The sequence below is a fragment of the Pseudopodoces humilis genome, chromosome 8, assembly GCF_049639895.1.
Source record: "Pseudopodoces humilis isolate 2021_Gansu_Grassland_sample_001 chromosome 8, ASM4963989v1, whole genome shotgun sequence".
Classification (NCBI taxonomy): Eukaryota; Metazoa; Chordata; class Aves; order Passeriformes; family Paridae; genus Pseudopodoces; species Pseudopodoces humilis.
Window position 1 is genome coordinate 24,269,779 of NC_142207.1, and position 18,160 is coordinate 24,287,938.

General features: G+C 40.3%; 2 protein-coding genes across 6 annotated transcripts in view; one reads left to right on the plus strand and one right to left on the minus strand.

Annotated features, from left to right (window-relative positions):
• LOC102108011 (uncharacterized) overlaps nucleotides 1-10,543 on the minus strand; it is a 39,208-nt gene extending 28,665 nt beyond the window's left edge. The window contains exons 1-3 of the mRNA XM_088058527.1: nucleotides 10,507-10,543; nucleotides 8,392-8,492; nucleotides 7,611-7,645 (exon numbers count right to left, since the gene is read on the minus strand). The gene's annotated coding sequence lies outside the window, so the exon portion shown is untranslated. The remainder of the gene's footprint in view (nucleotides 1-7,610; nucleotides 7,646-8,391; nucleotides 8,493-10,506) is intronic.
• A 216-nt stretch (nucleotides 10,544-10,759) lies between these two features.
• NBEAL1 (neurobeachin like 1) overlaps nucleotides 10,760-18,160 on the plus strand; it is a 77,696-nt gene continuing 70,295 nt past the window's right edge. For 3 of the 5 annotated variants that reach the window (XM_014249371.2, XM_014249372.2, XM_088058509.1), the window contains exons 1-2: nucleotides 10,760-10,890; nucleotides 11,308-11,595. In XM_014249371.2, coding sequence (XP_014104846.2) covers nucleotides 11,545-11,595 — 51 coding nt within the window. In that variant the 5' untranslated portion in view covers nucleotides 10,760-10,890; nucleotides 11,308-11,544. Of the gene's footprint in view, nucleotides 10,891-11,091; nucleotides 11,596-18,160 lie in introns of those variants that run through there. The other 2 variants (XM_088058511.1, XM_088058510.1) reach the window with 2 other exon arrangements.

The following is an 18,160-nucleotide window of genomic DNA, read 5'->3' on the forward strand; positions in this document are numbered from 1 at the left end:
TCTTCCATTTACTTGCTAACACATGTGAGATCATACCCATTTGTTGGCATACCTGAGCTCTCTCCCTATGGGTAAGGATTAAGCATTTTCTATCAGTTTCAAAAGAGTGAATCTTTTTGCAATACCATCTCCAGAATAGAACACGATTTCTCAGAAATATACGTAGAAACTGTCAGTGCTCCTTTTCCTGTATTGTTTGGTAATGTCAAAATCAGTTAAACTTCTGTCTTTTCTGTATTTTTGCTATTTTCCACTGCAGATTCTGTTTCCCACAATATTCAGCTCTATAAAAAAGAAAATCCCCAAGGTCAAATGTGAGTCTTACTGATATTTGTCCTAGGCTATGCCTGTCTCCCAGAGATCTGCTCCCTCAGTGCCTGAGGTGGCTCTTGGATATTGTATGAAATGTCTAAATTCAGGGCAGACTGTATTTATTGAAACCAAGGGAATAGAGAAGAATTCTTGACTGTAGTACAGTAAATGCCAAAAATTGTCTCTTTGCAGAGACTGTCTGATTCACACTGAATTACTGCTCTCATACTAAATAAACAGTGAATGCATTCTAAAATCCTGGTTCAAACAAATCTTTCTTCAGTACTACAAACTAATTAAAGTTGTGCAGTCCAGAGGGAAATCTGATTTCTTTCATGTTTTCAGGGGAGAGGAGGAATAGGTTTAAAATATATTCACAATCAGCCAGTGGTTCATGATAAGTTAAGGCATGATAAGTTAAATAAGTGTTAAAGGTCCAGCTGCATATTGCTGGTAAGTGTCCACTTACCATATCCTGGTAAGTGAAGGGAAAGGTCTGATTCTTTCATCTAAGTTCTCTATTTTCAGAAGTTTTCAATCTAGGAATAGATCCCAGCTCTATACTTAGTAGGGATACTACTGTTTTTCAGCAAAATTCTGGAGACTTTTGTAAAGAGAAAGCAGTACAGAGAGAACAGAGCAGCTAGGGCACTCTGCAACCTTATCTAGTATATGTTTAATTTTACATCACTTCTTGGCTTGAAATGGTAGGCTTTGATTTTGTTTTGCCTAGCAAACATTCTGATAATGGAGTCCTTGAATAAAACCAAGCAACTTTTACAGCAGTGAGGTAGACTGCTTAAAACTCACATCTCTCCTTGCTAATGTCAGAGACCTCATTTAGCCATTATTTCACACTCACATGAGCCATCAGTAACAGTCTGTTAGTGATCCTCACCAACCTTTCCCTGACAACATTGGAGAGGAAAACAGAAGTATTTTTTGCCCTTCTCGTCCTTTCTTTTGTACATGGGACACTATCTCTGCCCTCCTGCCTCTCCTTCACTGCATGAAGTAGGCTGTTCCGCTACTGGAAATGTTTGGTGTACATAAAAACACCATGCTTCAGCCAGAGGGAAATGGAGCATGAACAACTTGGCTTTCAGGGCAGAGGTGTGAAAAAGCATGTTTCCTCTTGTTCACAAACAGCTAATATTGTGCATTTATGGGAACTGCACAGTGTGAGGAATATGTGTGTTAGCATGCTTAGCTAACCCAGATTTGCAAAATAGCACAGCAGTTAAGGTACAGTCTCTGCTTGTCTGCCTAGAACAGAAAATCAAACTATTTCATTTGTTTTTAGAAAGAATAAAATAAATGACCAGTTCCCCAGACAGCAATTAACATATGCCTACTTTCTGCAACAAAGTATGTGGTTCAATTAGTGCAACTGAGAATCTCTATAGTGATGTGTAGATTACATGCTGGCATTCCTCTGAAAAAGGCAAGAACCAACAGAAATAACTATTCAGAGATCAGGGCAATAGGTAGAGTGTCTGGATTCTAGATTCTGCTGCATCCTAGAGCTTAGAAGTGGTAAAGTTTTCCACTGGAGACAGGGATGGTGGAAATGCCTAGTTTTTAAGGACCACTGAGAGGCTGTACTTGCTTTGGTTTGCAAATGTTCAGAGAACCTCAAGGAGATGTTAAGAACAATGGTGCTAAATTGGAAACTTGGATCCACAGAGCATCCAAGTTTTCACTAACAAGTAGTCTAGGCTTCTGCAGCTTGCTTTAAGGTTGGTAGCAGGTACTACAGCTGCTGGCATGCAGGCTGTATTTCTCTACAAAAACACTGCATTTTTCAGATTACTCCTATGCTCAAGTTTTTCTGAGGTGCGAAAGCAGTCAATCTCCATGTAAAAGCAGCTGTCATAACAGCATACTTGCTGAGGGCAGCTGCAACAGGTGGAAATAACCATACTCCTCAGACGATGGATAACGTTTGTCTAACAAGATATTCTGGCTCCAGAGTTTAAGATCAACCCACAGCCTTTCCTGCAGTGCTCAGTTCATCTGTGGCATAGACTCCTAGGAACAGGATCCAAAGAGAAGTTGGAAAGACAAATTCACTGAGAGTTTTTAAAAAGAGAGAAGAAACCTCCTGCTCAGAAAACTTCATCAGCTAAAAAAGCTTGAGGTCCTGAAATTTGAATGAAATGTCATATATATTTGCTTCACATCTACCCTTCCCTCATGCCTACTCCTAGAAGTTACTTGGCTGGATGGCCCATCTAACCTGTGATGGCTGCTCATTTGTTCCAATAATGAATTTACATATGCCTGCTCTGCTCAAGTTCAAGGTCTCTCAAGTTCCAAATGTGAAAACTAAAGTTCACTCTCTAGAATTTTTAAAAGTTTAATAAGGGAATAAAAAGGGACAATGTCCAGCTCTGGGGTGTTTCTGGCTATAGGCCAAAGAACACACACGTGGATAAGAGTGATATCTATGTACTGTTATGTTACTAAGGTACATGCATATTCATGTGTTTCATAATTATTCAAACATTCTTGTGAGCTTTTTGCTGTTTCAGGAACTCTTTTGTTTGGTTTTACACTCTGATTTATTTGCATGACATCCTATGGGTTAGGTCAATATATTTTATTTCTTCTTGTTTTTCCATCCTGTTGTTTCACACTCCCTGATAAAGAGTTGACAAGTTCTTCTCCAATTCTTCTCCAGTGCTCTGGTTTGTATCACTGTTATCACTTGGAAATATAATATATTCATCACATTACTATTTCTATAAGCTACAAGGTGCAAAACTACTAGATTGTGTTATAATACTAAGCAGCTACAAGGAGTTAAAAACTGTACCATATTCAAATACTTATGATCAATAACAACATGTAAAAGCTAATAAATAAATGTAAAAGCCAGTATTATATTGTCATTTTTAACAGAAACTTCTTTACCAAGTCTAGTGCCGACTGTATTCATCTGTGAAAGACCTTGTGGCATCCAAAAGACAAACCTGCTCCACAAAGCAAGCATGATCACAGACAGAACAAAAAAAAGTGTAACACTTCTGAGTCTGATAAAGATCTTTGAGAAATACAAGCACAGGCCTGCACATAGAAGTTGTTACTGCAAGTGAATTCAATTTGCTTAGCATTAACCACGAGGAAGAAGTTATTTTTGATACAAAGAAGGCATACAGGTGTCCAGAAACAAATGCTAGACTCAAAACCCACTCTTCCCTCAGTCTGTGTTCAGTGTTAAAGGGTACAATTTCCTGGCTGAGGAAGCACCTCCAAGAGAGAGGCTGACAATAGTGACACCATTTACAACAGCCATCAGAATCACAATTAGAGCTGTGTAAAAACAGGAGCGCCAAAGATTTGTCCCTGAAGTTTTGCAGTTTCATGAAATCACTATACAAGACTCATAGTGAGACACATGCAACAAAGCCCAAAACAAGTAGCATTTTGGTTGAAAAAGAAACCAGTGCAGGAAAAGACCCAAAATTCCTTCATGCAGTATGAGCAAGAAACATGAAAATGCACTGCACATGAATAAAATTTGTGAAATTTAGTTCAAAGGTGGGTGTGGAAGGAGAGAAAAGGAAGGCAAGTATGAGAGAAAAGGTGTCACAGTTACACCCTAGCGAAAACAGCGAAGATAAGAACAGCTGAGTGAATGGAGCAAACAGCCTAGCATGGGTATAGCTTCTTGTAGGCAAGTACACTTGCAAACATCATTAATTGGTCTACCAACAAAAGATGCAGAGGGGAAACCTTCTTTTATTATCCATCTCTGATAAATTTACTAAAGAAAGCCTATAGTGTACTTGACAGATTTCAAATACTAAAGCAGTTACAATAAAAAATTCTTTGTGTTTTCTGTCTGGCTAATTTCCCTTTTAGTTTTTCAACTGCTGAAAGAGACCTAAAGTTTATATTATCTTAGATTTTTTAAGAAAATAAGGTTGAAATAACCTAGATCAAACATTTGTAAGGAATATTGCCAAACAATACTGCTGAATTTAATATTTCTAACTTGATTTTATTGTTGCTAAGATATGGCAATCCAGCAGACCTAAAGTGCTCAGTGGGCTAACTTGGGTTGGACAGAACAATCTTGTTTTTTTCCAGTATCATTAAGAGATGTGAAAGCTTCAGCACAAATAAGATATAGTGGAATTATTCCTTCCTTTGTCTCTCTTCTACATTACAGAAGATTTCTAGGAACCCAGGACTGGCAGCAGGAGATGGGCACAAAGTTGAATGAATGTGTGATAAACAGAAGTCACCCACAGAGCTATCAAAGAGCGAATGGGGTTTCACTTTCTCCAAATGCTCCCAAAACCTTGTTAAAAGGCTGCTAACAGGATATTTTCATTATGAAATAATGCTAACAGTTGCTCCCCACTTTCAGAGACCCAAAGGGACATCCACCATTCTCTACTGCTAGAGAAAGGAAGACAGCAATAACAGTTTATCTAGAGCACATCCTATAGAAAATGGATATAAGAGCCTTCCTAGTCTTAGGGCTCAGTAGAAGTGTCCCTATGGTCCCTTGCAGTCTTTGGATTGCTTTGTACAATCCAGGCAAAACCCAGTCAGCTTTCAAATACTTTCCAGTGTGATTTGCAGCACTTTTGTTTTATTGCAGATGTCTTCCTTTGAGGGCTGCTCCTGTGACACCACCACAGACCCATCAGATCTGCATGCCTTCCTCAACTGCTGATAAAGTGGAAAGCAGCTGAATGATCTATGAATGTCCCAACTACACAGACCATCAATACTTCCTGAAATTGGAATCTCTCTTGACTGCCAGCACTGGGTGGGCTTCAATTTAAAAAACAAAACAAAACAAAAATAGAAAACAAAATAAAACCACAGAACAAAACAAAAACACAAAACAAAACAAAAACAAACCACAAAAAAAACACCACAAAACAAACAAACAAACAACCAAAAAATTAATAAAGCTTTCAGACCTTAGGGAAAAAAATTCTTAATTTATGATTATGAAAATCCCAAACTCCACCTGTAATTGAGCCCATGGGCTTACTCCATGCTTGAATTGATTAAAGGGTGTACCTTCCATCTTGAGTTGACCCATAAAACCAATGGCCTTCACAGAATTATTTCTTCTGTGAGTACACTGGCAAGCTGGCAGCAAACAGTATCATCAGGGAAATACTGCATACCAAGCCTCCAGCTGGGACACTGAATGGCTTAAGACAGAGTGAAGTATTTACACTATTTACCAAATTTATTAATAAAAATTATTTCTAGCTATGACTATTTGAAATGCTAAAGATACCAGAATTAATCTTTCAGCTGCTTATTCACTTCATGATTAAGAAATACCCAACAAACAAACAGTCCTGGTCAACAGCCCAATAGTTCCTGCTACCATTTGGCATTAAATCCAGATATCTGCACAGGATTTAATTGCTCCTACTTCCAGCTCAAGACCTACACTGTGCTCTTTTGTTTAGCCAGGACCTCACACCATTTGGAGGAATGAACTCGTGTTGACCCTCCACAGCCCAGAAGTAGCAGCTTTCCCTAGGGCCTGGGGTTAGGAACCAAAAGAGAGACTCATTATATTAAAGATTCTACAACCAGTTCAATGTGCAAGTGGGCTCCCACAAGTCTCTCACATACTCTTAACAGCTCACTGTTTACACTACACTGCAAAATCTTTAAAACTCCATTTCAAGTTTTACAACAGTAGCTATCATTCAGGTCTCTGTACCCCTTCTGTGCTCAGGAGTTAGGCTAGCCAGGTCCCTGGGATATTCACAAGGGCACACCGTTGGTTTCACATCCCGATCAGAAGCAAGCAGTGTGTTTGCAGTCAACATCTAGCTTTTGGGAGGCTGTGGTACTGATATTTTGCAGTATCCCCACCTCTGGTCAAAGTTAGAGCCTTCCTAAGCCCATTTTCCCTTAGTTACTTAGCCTCATTTGCCTTCTTCTCCAAACCATGAGAAGTTAGGCTCCAAGTTGCTATAACAGACACCCTTGAGACAACTTTACCCTGCTCACCTAAGAGGGAATTAAATTCAAACAGATCAACAGAGACTACTAACCCCTACACATCCTTCAGTCTTGGTTGCTGCTATGTTGTTTTTTTCCTGACACACTTATTGCTTCCAGGAATCATGCTGCAGATCCATACTGCTGAGCACTGCAACATAATGAAATCATTCATTAAATATCGTCTTAACTAAAGCAGAATGATTTGAACTGCAGGTAGTGATCCCTGGCACTAAGACTGTACAGTAAAGGATGGGTTACTTTGAGTGAGAAGTCAGTTTGGTGAAGGAAGAACAATTTTATGATGCAATCTTGTGTAGTAACAACTGGTGCCTTCAAGGATCTGCAAAAGAAAGACAGCTGTAGCACCAATCTACATGTTAGCTCTGGCATAGCTAATCTAAATGACAGCAGAGAAGAGGGGCAATTCTAAGACTCTACTCTCATCTATGAATTTTTGCTGTTTGTTTAAGAGCCTAGGCAGATCAAAGCAGATGAACACATACTATCTATGAAAGGGTCTTTAAGAGGTACCCACACAAGAACATTCCTAGCACAGCTGCAAACTTAAGGCTTGTGATAAGGGAGCCCATACTACAAAATAGGGAGCAGAAGAGATCAAATCACTGCCTGAGCCTTTGACAACGATGGAGTTATTATACTGAAAGCCCCCTGTGGAAACTAGCCAAAAGGACGGGCAAGGACAAAAATACTCACCATGGTCCCAGGCTACCCTGGGGTTAATTCCTTTCTGATTTTAAGTCTGGTGAGTGGCTTAACCCCGCATATCTGAAAGCTGGGCAGGCAGGGGGACTTAATGCTATTAGCCAGACCATCACCTCCCAGCTTTAGCTGTGGCCAGTCTCCAACACTTTGAAAGAAAGTAACTAAAATCCCTAGATAGCAGTTTATATGTCAGGAGGCAAACAAATTCCTTCCCATTTTTGAATTTTATGAACAACTAACAAGCTCTGAATTACCTGAGGTACAAAGTGAATATAGTTACAGAAGGAAAATGAAACTTTAGGTTTGCTGATTTACCTAACAGAATAATTGCAAACTCATCTGGCAATCATAGCCAGAGAAATTCAAATCACCCTCAGCAAAATGTTACACAGAGACCTTGCAATCTTACAAGGACCAGCCTGCCTCTTTCCAATAGCCATACCAAATTCAATCTCAAGTTATTTTTGCTTGAATGTCCATAAACTAGCATCCAAAAAGTTTTATTTCTTTACATTCAGCAAAAGGTATTTTGATAACAGAAATTTTACATGCAGCCACAAGACCATTTGTTTACTTACACTGTAAAGATTATTCCTTGCTTCTGTGCAAGAGCCTGTTTGTAAAAAAAAAGGTAGAAGAATTGAGGGACAGGTTCATTTCTAAGCTAATTTCTAAGTTCATTTCTATTTCAGGTCTTTATTATTGGTAAACAAAGCATTAGCTTTAAAACATCAAGAAAAAGCTCAGCTAAAAGCTTTGCCATACATTTATCTCAGCATGATTTCTATTGGTCTGGGGCTTGTTTTCAGTAGAAGCCTTTAGGCCAAACAACAGGTCTGAGAATATCTAAAAGTCAAATAAAGATTTTTGCCTGATTCATTTGCATCCACAGAAAATAAGCATAATTCTACAAAAGCAGTACAATAAGGTGTGAGGCTTTTCCTGCCACTTCAGAGATTCCTGGATTCAAAGTTACAATCCAGTGTAGTCCATTTCTTTGTTAAATCTTTCCTTAACACAAAATTAATGCCTTCTTCTTATCCACACCCTTCTTTGTACCCATTCTATTACCTGGACTTGCTGACAAACAAATTCACTCTGCAGTAAAATGACTCGGTTACTAATTTACAGCTCCTGATGAGCGACATTAAAACCCACAAGTAATAAACAAAGTATGAGAAATAACCACTGCTGTAAACAGTTACCACAAGACACCAGCTAAGGGACAATAAAATACTAATGAACACTGCCTACCTGACTGTTTAAGGTCCATGAAACAATTAATACATAATTATGGAAGAGCAGGCAATGAAAAGTCTAACAATTATCTCACAGCTGAAACAATCCATAAACACTCACATTTTAAAGTATCCATCCATAGCTGGCAAGGCTTCTCTTTACACTTTCCTCCATTCTTTGATTTCCATATCGTTTGCTGAGTCTTCATGTAGCTAAGTACACTGAAATGTAAATTCACCTACAATTATACTCCACCTGCAGAGACAACCCTGTAACCCACCTTTTTACACCGACCTCTCCCATTTTTGCCCATATATCTATGTAAGAAAAAACTTATAGCAAATACTAAACGTCTGTCTGTACAGGGAAAGACTAAACCTATACATCCAGTGATGCAGACACCCCAAAGCCACCTCAATAACCTTACAGGGTTACCTTAGCTTAGGAAAACCTCTAGAAGGTCAGACCAAGAGACCATTCACCCTGAAAGACATAGGAACAGACTGTTCTGTTGCAAACCACAAATGCTTTTCTTTCCATCTAGAGCACCTATATAAGGCAAGAACTGCCTACACAAGCAGCAATGATTGCCTAGACCCACTAAAATAACTACATTGCTACAACTCCAGCAGAGTGGAAAATGGCTGCTTTATAGTCTGGGAGCATCCGTGTTATGGGGGTGGCAGCACTTAGCCAGGGAGGAGTCTCCCATTTCTATCAGAGGATGGTTTTTTATTGCTTCATTGAAGGCTGTTGCAGGACTGGTGTGTGTAGGAGCAGCTGCTCTTACAGGAAACAGTAATGCAAAAAAGCAGAGCAATAACTGAAGGGAGGATTGGGATTTTTTCAATGGTTTTGCTAGGGCCCAATTTCTTCAAAGGGAGTAAGTTGTAAGAGAAATTTAAAATAAGCTGTTGTTTAGTCTAGAAAAGGCTACCAAAAATGTGATAAGAGTTTGGAACTCAAAAGATCTGCTATAAAGAGCTTCCTCTTATTGAATTACTGTGGAAGGGCCAAATAATAGTGGTTTGCATTTGCTAGAAAGGTGATGCAGGTTGGCTGTTAGGGAGGAGCTCCCAGCAGTAACTCAAACCCTGAGGAAAGTCTCTCAGGGAGGAGGCAGGCACTCTTTTTATCCAAGACACATTTCACCGAAGGGGGTTCAGGGTGGTTTAAGCACAGCAGATCCTGCCCTGGGGACAGAGATAGACTCTAAGCTCTTATTTTTTTCTTGATGGAAAGCATCCTCAAGGCAGCAGAATATTGCGGTTAGCATCAAGTAGCATAGCACATGTACCACACAACTAAAAATAATTTTACAGTCTCATTTTTGTCAGTGTCCCTCCATCCGCGCTAGATATTATGTTTAGATATTGCAGTAAAAGATACTTCTACCACTCCCACAGTGGTGATCCACATGAAACAACGAGCAGAGATTAGCTCTTAAATTTCACCAGGGAAACTTCACTGATGTTCTAAAAACAAATATGCAAAGGCCTGTTGCAGGAACATATCTCAATCTGTCTTTGGGCTCTTGGTGATACTTATCCACCCCTAGAAAAAAAATTATGTAGCAGACACTACAATGATATTGCACAGTCAATTCCTTTGCAGAGGATTTCCAAACCTTGTATAAAATCATTACAAAGGTGTGAAAATCCCCTGAAAGTAATGAATGACAATGCTTTATTGCACGAAGCTCTCCAAACCCAAGAGAGGAGATGACTCAGTGGCAGAAGGACCAGGACTGTGATTCTCGCAAAAAACTAGAGAGATGCCCGATGTCTCCTTAAACTGCCTCCTGTCTGCTTTGGAGTCTGACACAACATTAATTTCCAGCCTCAATTTCCAAGGGAGCAGGACACCTAGGGAAGCCCATTCCCTGGGGAGTGCCCCGTGAGTCAAGCAAAGATGCTGTTGTTGAAGGAGCAGGAGAGTCCTTCACTGGAGTGTGGTGCCTGGGCTGCATCAGCACAGGCTGCTGTGCTCGGGCAGGGCCACCCGCAAGCTGAGGGATGTCTTATTACATTTCTCCTTCTGAAATCTAACTTTTTTGACGAAATCTAACTTTGGTTCCTTAGTCCTATGCAAGCTCTGCATACAAGGAAGGGAGCTGCCCTACAGTGGCAGCAGGTTGGATGTATGGATATATCCGTGTTCTGCAGGCTATGCTGGCAGGCCTCTCTGGAGCATATGTAAAACACGTGTATGTGCTTGGTAACCTTTACTACTTACGAAGCAAAGCAGTGCGGAAGTTTCCTGAGGTGCTCGGAATGGGGATGCTGATTGTTTACGGGCACGCTCCTGGTGCGGCCGAGGGGCCGGACCGGGCCCGCCGGCTGTGCAGGCGAGGCGCCTCAGGCTGCGGATCGGCTGTGCCGCCGGGGCTCTGCCCCCGCCGCGCCCGCCCCGGGCGGGCACTGCCCCTGCCCGCAGCCAACATGGCGCCCGCGGCTTCCCCGCCCCTCGGCGGCGGCCCGGGGCGTGTGCGGGAGCGCGGGGGGGGGGGGCGATGTGGCGAGGCTCGGCCCCTCCTGCCCGGCCGCCACTCGCCGCGGCCTGGGTAGGCTGCGGGAGAGGCCGCGGTAGCGCGGCGGGAGCCGGGGAGGCCGTGGCGCGGTAGGTGGCGGCGCGGGGCGGCCGGCCCCGGCCGGGAGCGGGCGGCGGCGCAGCGCGGGGTTCCTCCCGCGCCCCGCGGCTCTGGCCTGCGGGGCCCGCCGGGGTCCGGGGCAGCCGCGGAGCCCGGGGTCCGGGGCAGAAGGGCGGTGGCAGCGGCTGTCACTGCCGGGCCGGCAGCGGCAGTACCCGGGGCTCCGGCGGCCCCACTCGGCAGCCCTGCGGCTTCGCCCCCTGCGAAAGCGAGAAAGCGCCACGAAAGCTGAACGCCAGACCTCTCCGTCACTGGGGAATAGTGTCTGAGAGCAAAGCGGTGCGACCTGGCGCCGCCCGATTCCCGAGGTTGTGTGTGGGCTTTAAGTGCGGATTCGTTTCTTCCTCCCTCCACCAAAGGCCTGAAGGATATGTTTTCACTTTCAGAGATTAAATCCGAAGCGTCCCTGGCGAAGAACTGACATGCTTGACACTTGTCTGCAGTTGCTTGTGTTGCACTTCGTTGTTTACTCGAAAAGGAGAGACTGAGACTCTGTTAGCTGGCTTCTTCTCGGGTTATGATATAACTAATAAAACAAAACTGGAAAGAGCACCTGGGAACTGAGCATGGTAGGATCTTAAAGAGAAAAGTAGCTGGGATCGACGGGAAGAGGAAGGGGAGGAATGGCATCCCGAGAGAGGCTGTATGAGCTTTGGATGCTTTACTGCAATAAGGTAAATATTTGTGTGTGTTTGCTTTTATCCTCTCTTGTTTGGTAGTCAGGTATTACGATTGTAGTATCTTTTTTCTTGGAAAGTGCATAGACATGATTAGCTTCGGTAAGGGGTGTAATTGCACTTCTTAGACTAATTACAGCCTCATCCCATGGTTTGCTCTTCAGATTGGTCTTTTTTATGTTTGAGATGAGAATTGCAGTATTCGTGGGTCAGTTTAAGCAGTTATTGTGGCCATATATTTTAACTATGTGAATGCATACGTTTATATAATTCTTTGTTTTGTAGCACATTAAACTGTACTGTATTGATTTAATGTAGTGCTGCCCAGTATTTAGCTTTGTACTTACTGATTTCTGAACAGCTTCAGTTTTATTTATCTTTATTAGCAAAACCCTTCCCAAAGAGCAGATTTATTAAGTTACTCCAGAATCTGCCTTTGCTGGCTATTGCCATAACATCTACATACTTCATTAGTAATGAATTTCTTTCACCTGGCAGAAATAATACAAAAATGCTGTCATGCCTTCATTCACATTTTATAGTGTAAAGCAATTAATGTGTTTAAAGAACATGTCCTAATTGCTGCCAGGTGAGCTGAGTATGTAGAGAAATTGGATTGCAGATTATCTGAATAGGTAGCTGTAAAATAAGTAGAATATAAAAAATAGCTGTAGAGGTGGAGGAAAGAACTGATCTACTGTCATGCAGGAGCTCTGTGGCAAGGGTAGTTTTTGATGGCCTTATTCTCTGGTTTTGCTTTGCCTTTTTGCAGTCTCATGCTTCGTATGTATTTCAGTTTCTTTAAGTCTCCAATCCGGTAGGCTGTTAAGGGTAGAACAGTCCTCCCCTTGTTCTTCCCACCTCATTTCTAGAGAATGCTCATCTCAAGAGCATAGAATGTGAGGTGTTAAGTATGTACAAAGTACTTGTTTTGATTGTATCGTTTCCTAATTTTTGTGCAGCCTTAATCCTCTACATGTTGTTAAAACGAGTGCAAGCATAACAGCATGGTATTAGTTCTTACTGCTTCCCGTGTGGGTGATCTGCTGGGTTGAACCTTTGCCTTTTAAACCAGTGATAATGGCAGTAGGAAGTGGAGTAGCACTGGAGAAGATGGATGTTTTGCCTGTGAGTTCATCGATGTGAGAGGGACAAATGCATGTGGAATACACTCAAAGGATCCAGACTTGACTCAGCTTTGGGAGATACTGAGATATGAGCCAAGTTCTGAATTTCTTTGCTCGGCTGTTTTTTGGCTCTTTCTTCCCTTCTTTAAAATATTCTTTTGTCTCTCTTGGACCTACTCCCCCTTTGCTGGAACCTTTCATTCAGATTATGTGGTATCCCCCTCCATGTTGTTCACATAGCAGGAAGTTTGCATGAAGGAATGATATTAAAAATGTGTAGTTTAGATCACTTAGGGGATGTTCAGTTTATTTATGGGAATGATGTGTAGACTATGGGAATCATAGTCTACTCAGATTTCAGATGGTAGAGGATGGGCTATTTAAAAAAAAATAAAAATCTTTTCATATATTCGGTCTCCTCATTAGCTATCTATGACTTTTTTGGCCTTTTTTTCTTTCAGACCCATATATTAAGGGCATGATTAAATGCATGTTTGTTGATAAGGGCTTGTTCCTAAGTAACAAAACATATATTTTAAAAATAAAATAGTATGAGGGCAACTGGAGTGATTTAGAAAAAGGGAGTCTTCACTTTTTCAAGAAGTGTTAGGCACAAAACAATTTCTTTCCTTATCTCTCAACTGGTTCAGGTTAATATATCTTATTCTGCCTGAGGCAGGTAGCCAGAATTAGTCTTGGATTAAGCTTGGTGAAGTTAAGAGCAAGAAGCTGTATCTCCATCTTGGGATGTAAAATGTGGAAGCCTTTATGTAAATTAGTTTGTTCCGTGCACTTGGAAACATCTTGTGCTTTGCTCAAAGCATTGCACAGAATGGGAAGGTGTAGCAGTAATTACCAGTGACAGGATATAGTGGTTTAGAGAAAAGTTGTTTATACCTGGGACTGCCCAGTGAAGTGTAGTATGTTGCACTGCAATGACTTGGTCCCGGAATGACATCCTGGGAAAGACAGCTAGGCAATTTCTTCCAACTAGAAAAACGGCTGTCGAGTTACAGTTGAGTAAAGAAGGGATTTATTGTGCCACAAATCCCAAATATTTGGCTTTAGCTTTGGCAGCCTTGTTAGCTACAGAAGCAGAGAAATCCAAGCTACTCCTTTGTGATACTTCAGATTGTTGCTAATAGTCTTGTCTTTTGATAATCGGGTCCTTCATGATAATCTTTTAAATACACCACCCTATGCTAAAGTAGCAAGGCTTTTCACAGCTTTCAAGTGCTACATAATGCTGTGTTACCATCTTACCACCTATCCTGGGTCATGACTCTTGTTCTTTCTGATCTCTTGACATCTCTGGCAACATCAGGTGTCAGTTGCAACACTTAGTTTTGTGCAAAGTAACATGAGGAAGTCCTTTCTCCATTTTCATTGCCTCTTGTGCACTTGAGGAATTGGAGATTTGAGCAGACAGCAACATTAATCAGGGCCTCTGTAGGAGCAGTCTTTGGAACACACCATGTATGAGGTGGTTTAATTTTTCTGTTTCAATTTTTTTTTAAGATGATGTTTGAGTGTCTGCAAGAATTTGGTTTTAGTTGATACTCAGCTGTTTTTCATCTGGCAGTTTCTAATCTAAGGCTGGGATTTGGTTTTGGATTTTTTTTTTCTTCTGTTTCTCTAAAAGCTGCAGATTACAGTCTGCTGTTACAGATGAAAGTAGTAGCCACGTTTGCATTACAATGCTTCTGATGTTGCATGGAAGCAGTTTAAAACTTCATTAGATTTAGTAAAATTTAGATTTGAGTCACTGGGTTGTTACCATGTATTATTCACAGTCTAAGTCTGTTTTTGTCTTGAGTCTTTTGTTGGTTGGGTTTTTTTTTTTCTTTCTTTTTTTCAGTTTGTTGATTGATTGACACTGCAAAGAGCGCCTTGTTAAAGATGTTTTTCAGTTTCAAGTGGTTTTAGTGGTTGGGGGATTTTTTTCTGTTCAGTGAACTGTTAATGTGCAATGTCTTTACTCAAATATTGATATGGATGTAAAGTGCTGTCTTCTCATGCAAATGTTGGAATGTGAGTGTTATAAGATAATTGAATTGTGTAAAATAGATAGCAAAAATTTTTTCCAGTAGATTGCCAGTTCAAAGCCTTCAATAACCTACAGAGGGGCATGGAACACTTCTTGTATAAGTGCATATAGAGCAGATACCTGAAAATGCTTTACTAATGTGGGTGTACAGCAGGAGAAGAGCTCCATTAGGTAGAAGAAAAGGACATGCTTTTGTGTGTGTTTGTGACTTCTTTGGGTTTATGTGGCTACGGTAATCTATCAGTTTTCTCTTGTAACAGTAGACTGTCATGGCTGCAATATTACTATGGTAATATTACTATTGTAATATTGGCTGATTAACCTTTTATTAGATATTAATTATATATCAGTATAGAAAATTTGTTTCTGTTTCATAATCCTCTGAAGTAACTTTTGTCACAGATTCAAATTAGAGATTCAACCTTTGCCTTATCTGTAAGATTTTAACTATATGTAGTTCATCTCCAGTTGTTCTGGTAGTTATTTCAGACTCTTAGATTTAAAGCATGTCAGGATTTCTGATATTTTAGATTTTTTTCAGAAAGTGTTCAGATAGCCTTTTATATGGAGATTTTTCTAGTCTATGAAAATAAAAGGGAACCTAGTTGCCTTCATAAGGGGTTTCAAAGGCATTAATGCAAGTGCTTAACTGCCACATGCACGTCAGAAAATTTTCAGTTTTTGTGATACTACAATGGTTCTGAGCTGCTTCTTACACTCTTGTCTTCAATATAACCTTCATTTTATTTAAACACTGCCTTTTCCTGTGAGAGAACACAATGATTTGAAGGGAAAGCTGTGAATGTTCTTCACACAGTTTGGAGCCTGTGCTTCCCATTTTAGAGGGAACATTCAACATTGGTGTCATTGATACTGTTGGGTCTGTGTGTGTTAGCTGATCATAATGATCTGGTCTTTACTAATGCAGAGAGCTGAGACAGTCACCTCCCATGCTGTGTTAAGAGCAGCAGACCTGCGCATAAGCTGTTATCTCAAATGTGCTTTCTTAGCTTGTGCTGTACCTGTCATTTGTTTTTACAAAATGTAATTGTATTGGGATAAAGATGTTGTGGTTTTCTCTCTGGCACAGAATGGGATATCTGTATATTATCAATGTATTATCATGTAATATTGTAATATTGTTTCCCAAAGAAATGTGGATTTAGCCAAATTATGCTTTGTTGTGGTGAGAAGCATGTAATTCAACAAGAATATAATAATCTTTGATGTTGAATTGTAAGCCCCATGTGAAAAACTGACCTTTGCATCCCAAATGTGATCTCATCCTGACTTGGCTTGCCCTTGTCTTCTTTCTTGTGCAGTTGCTGACTTGTCAGTCATGCAGATCACACTGCTACATATCGCCTTTGTTAGATTTGATAAAGTATTCAGTTTACAGTTAGATGAATGTTTGAGCAAACCAAATTCTCAGTAAAAGTAGTTTTTATAATTCACTGTCATGTAAATTCATACCTCTGCTGAAACTAGTGAGTGAAGTCTTAGAAGGAATTGCTGTGTAAGATATCTTTTCTGTAGACTGTTTTAAGTAAATCTCTGCATTCCTAGGGAGTGTTACTTGTAGAAGATCATGTCACAAGTCACTTGTGGCCATGTCGTGGTAAAAATATCTTTGTCTCTATTCAAGCTGAACTAAGAATGGGTATAGATAACAACAGTTGGTCTTCAGTTCTGAATTAACTGCTATTTAAAGAGATGTCTCCTAGTCCAAGAACATAATTCTGATACTTACAAATATAGAACTTTTCATATAAATAACTGACATGAGTATATGAGACATCAGTCTCTTGAGTGGCTGTTTCCTTGCTTAATTATGGGCCAGGGTGACCTTGTGCTCATAGCTGTTCAGAGACTGACACAGAGAATGCAGACTTTATGTTGCAATGAGGCAGCAGATAAATCTAAACAGGCAAATTTGTAAAAAAAAAGGTAACATTTTACAAGCTGTGAAGAAATTATTGTTGCTCCTTCTGTAATATTATTTGGCAGTGCATATATGTAGCTGCTACTGCTGGATACAGTAGAGTCTGAGGTTTGTCCATTTCTTTGATGTAAGATTCAGGGCTTTAGTGGTGTCCAGCATGTGGTTAGAATTCCCACATGTCTATGGGTTTGTGGATCAGCACTTTACAGAGTCAGTGAGAAACATCCAGTTCTGAACAGGCCAACAAATATAATTCAGATCAAGCTTTTATTGACATGAAAGAATTGAGTGTCTCTTCAATGTAATGATATATCACAAACTACAAACACAGGCTTCAGGTTGTTGGTGCTCTAATATAGAGTGTATGTAACAAACCCTGGATCATTGTGTGTGTCTGAATTACAGCTCTTTGAACTTGGTAAGCTGGGCAGATCTGGGGATAACGCGTGTCTTGATAAAAGAGTATTGCCAAAAAACTCAAATATGCAGTATGTTTCTGCTGATTAGAGAAATGAGAGAAAGGCTTGCTAGCTGCTCATTGAACAGCATTGGAGCTTAAGACCTGAATCCAAATGTTGTCAATAGATACTGTTAAAATATTTACAGCCTTCAGAAAGGTTAAACAGCTGCTGTAGAAGTGAGAAGAGCTGCTCTAATTACTGAGCTTTTCTTGCTGAAAGAATTATATGTGAATAGGGGAACAAACATCAAAACATGCACATCTCAACAGTACAGATAAGTGCCTTTTCTCTTTAAAAAAACACCAAATTTTTCAAGTCTAACTTTTCCAGTTTATCTTTGACTACATGGGAGGCTGCAGTGGAGGATGATGTGAGATACAACAGGGAACACCAAGAAATGAAAACTGTATTTGATTATTCTCCTCATAAACCCTGTCTTAAGTTTGGTGTCTCAGGCTTCTCCAAGTGTCTGCAAATCTAAACATTAGCTGTGAGTTTTCTGTGCTGGTAAGATGTTTGTGTTTGTTTATGCATTCTCTGGTATTTAAAGCAGTTTTGATAATCTAATTTATGATTGAGGTTTACATTTGCCTTTAGTAAGCAATGGGAATAAGTGATATTAAATATATAGTGGGTGGGTAAGGCTCTTGGGAGTAAAGCAGGGTATAGAAAACAAATGTGTTATTTACAGGAATCTGTCTCTAGTTAATTGTGCTCATCATTTACCAACTGAACCAGCAGAAGTGTAATGGATGCCAAACAGCATTTGGACAAGTAACCCATATTCTGCTATGCCATAGTTTTTGAGGTTTTTTTTTTAAAGTGTGCTTTTGAAAAGTGGATTTGGGGTTTTTAAATGATACACCTTCAGTGTATACATGAATTATACCTTCAGTACATTAAATAAGGCCAAGTGAGACTGAGGAGGCAAAACCAAATAGTTAAATCCATAGCTAAAGATACAGAAATTTGTTTTAGTTTAATT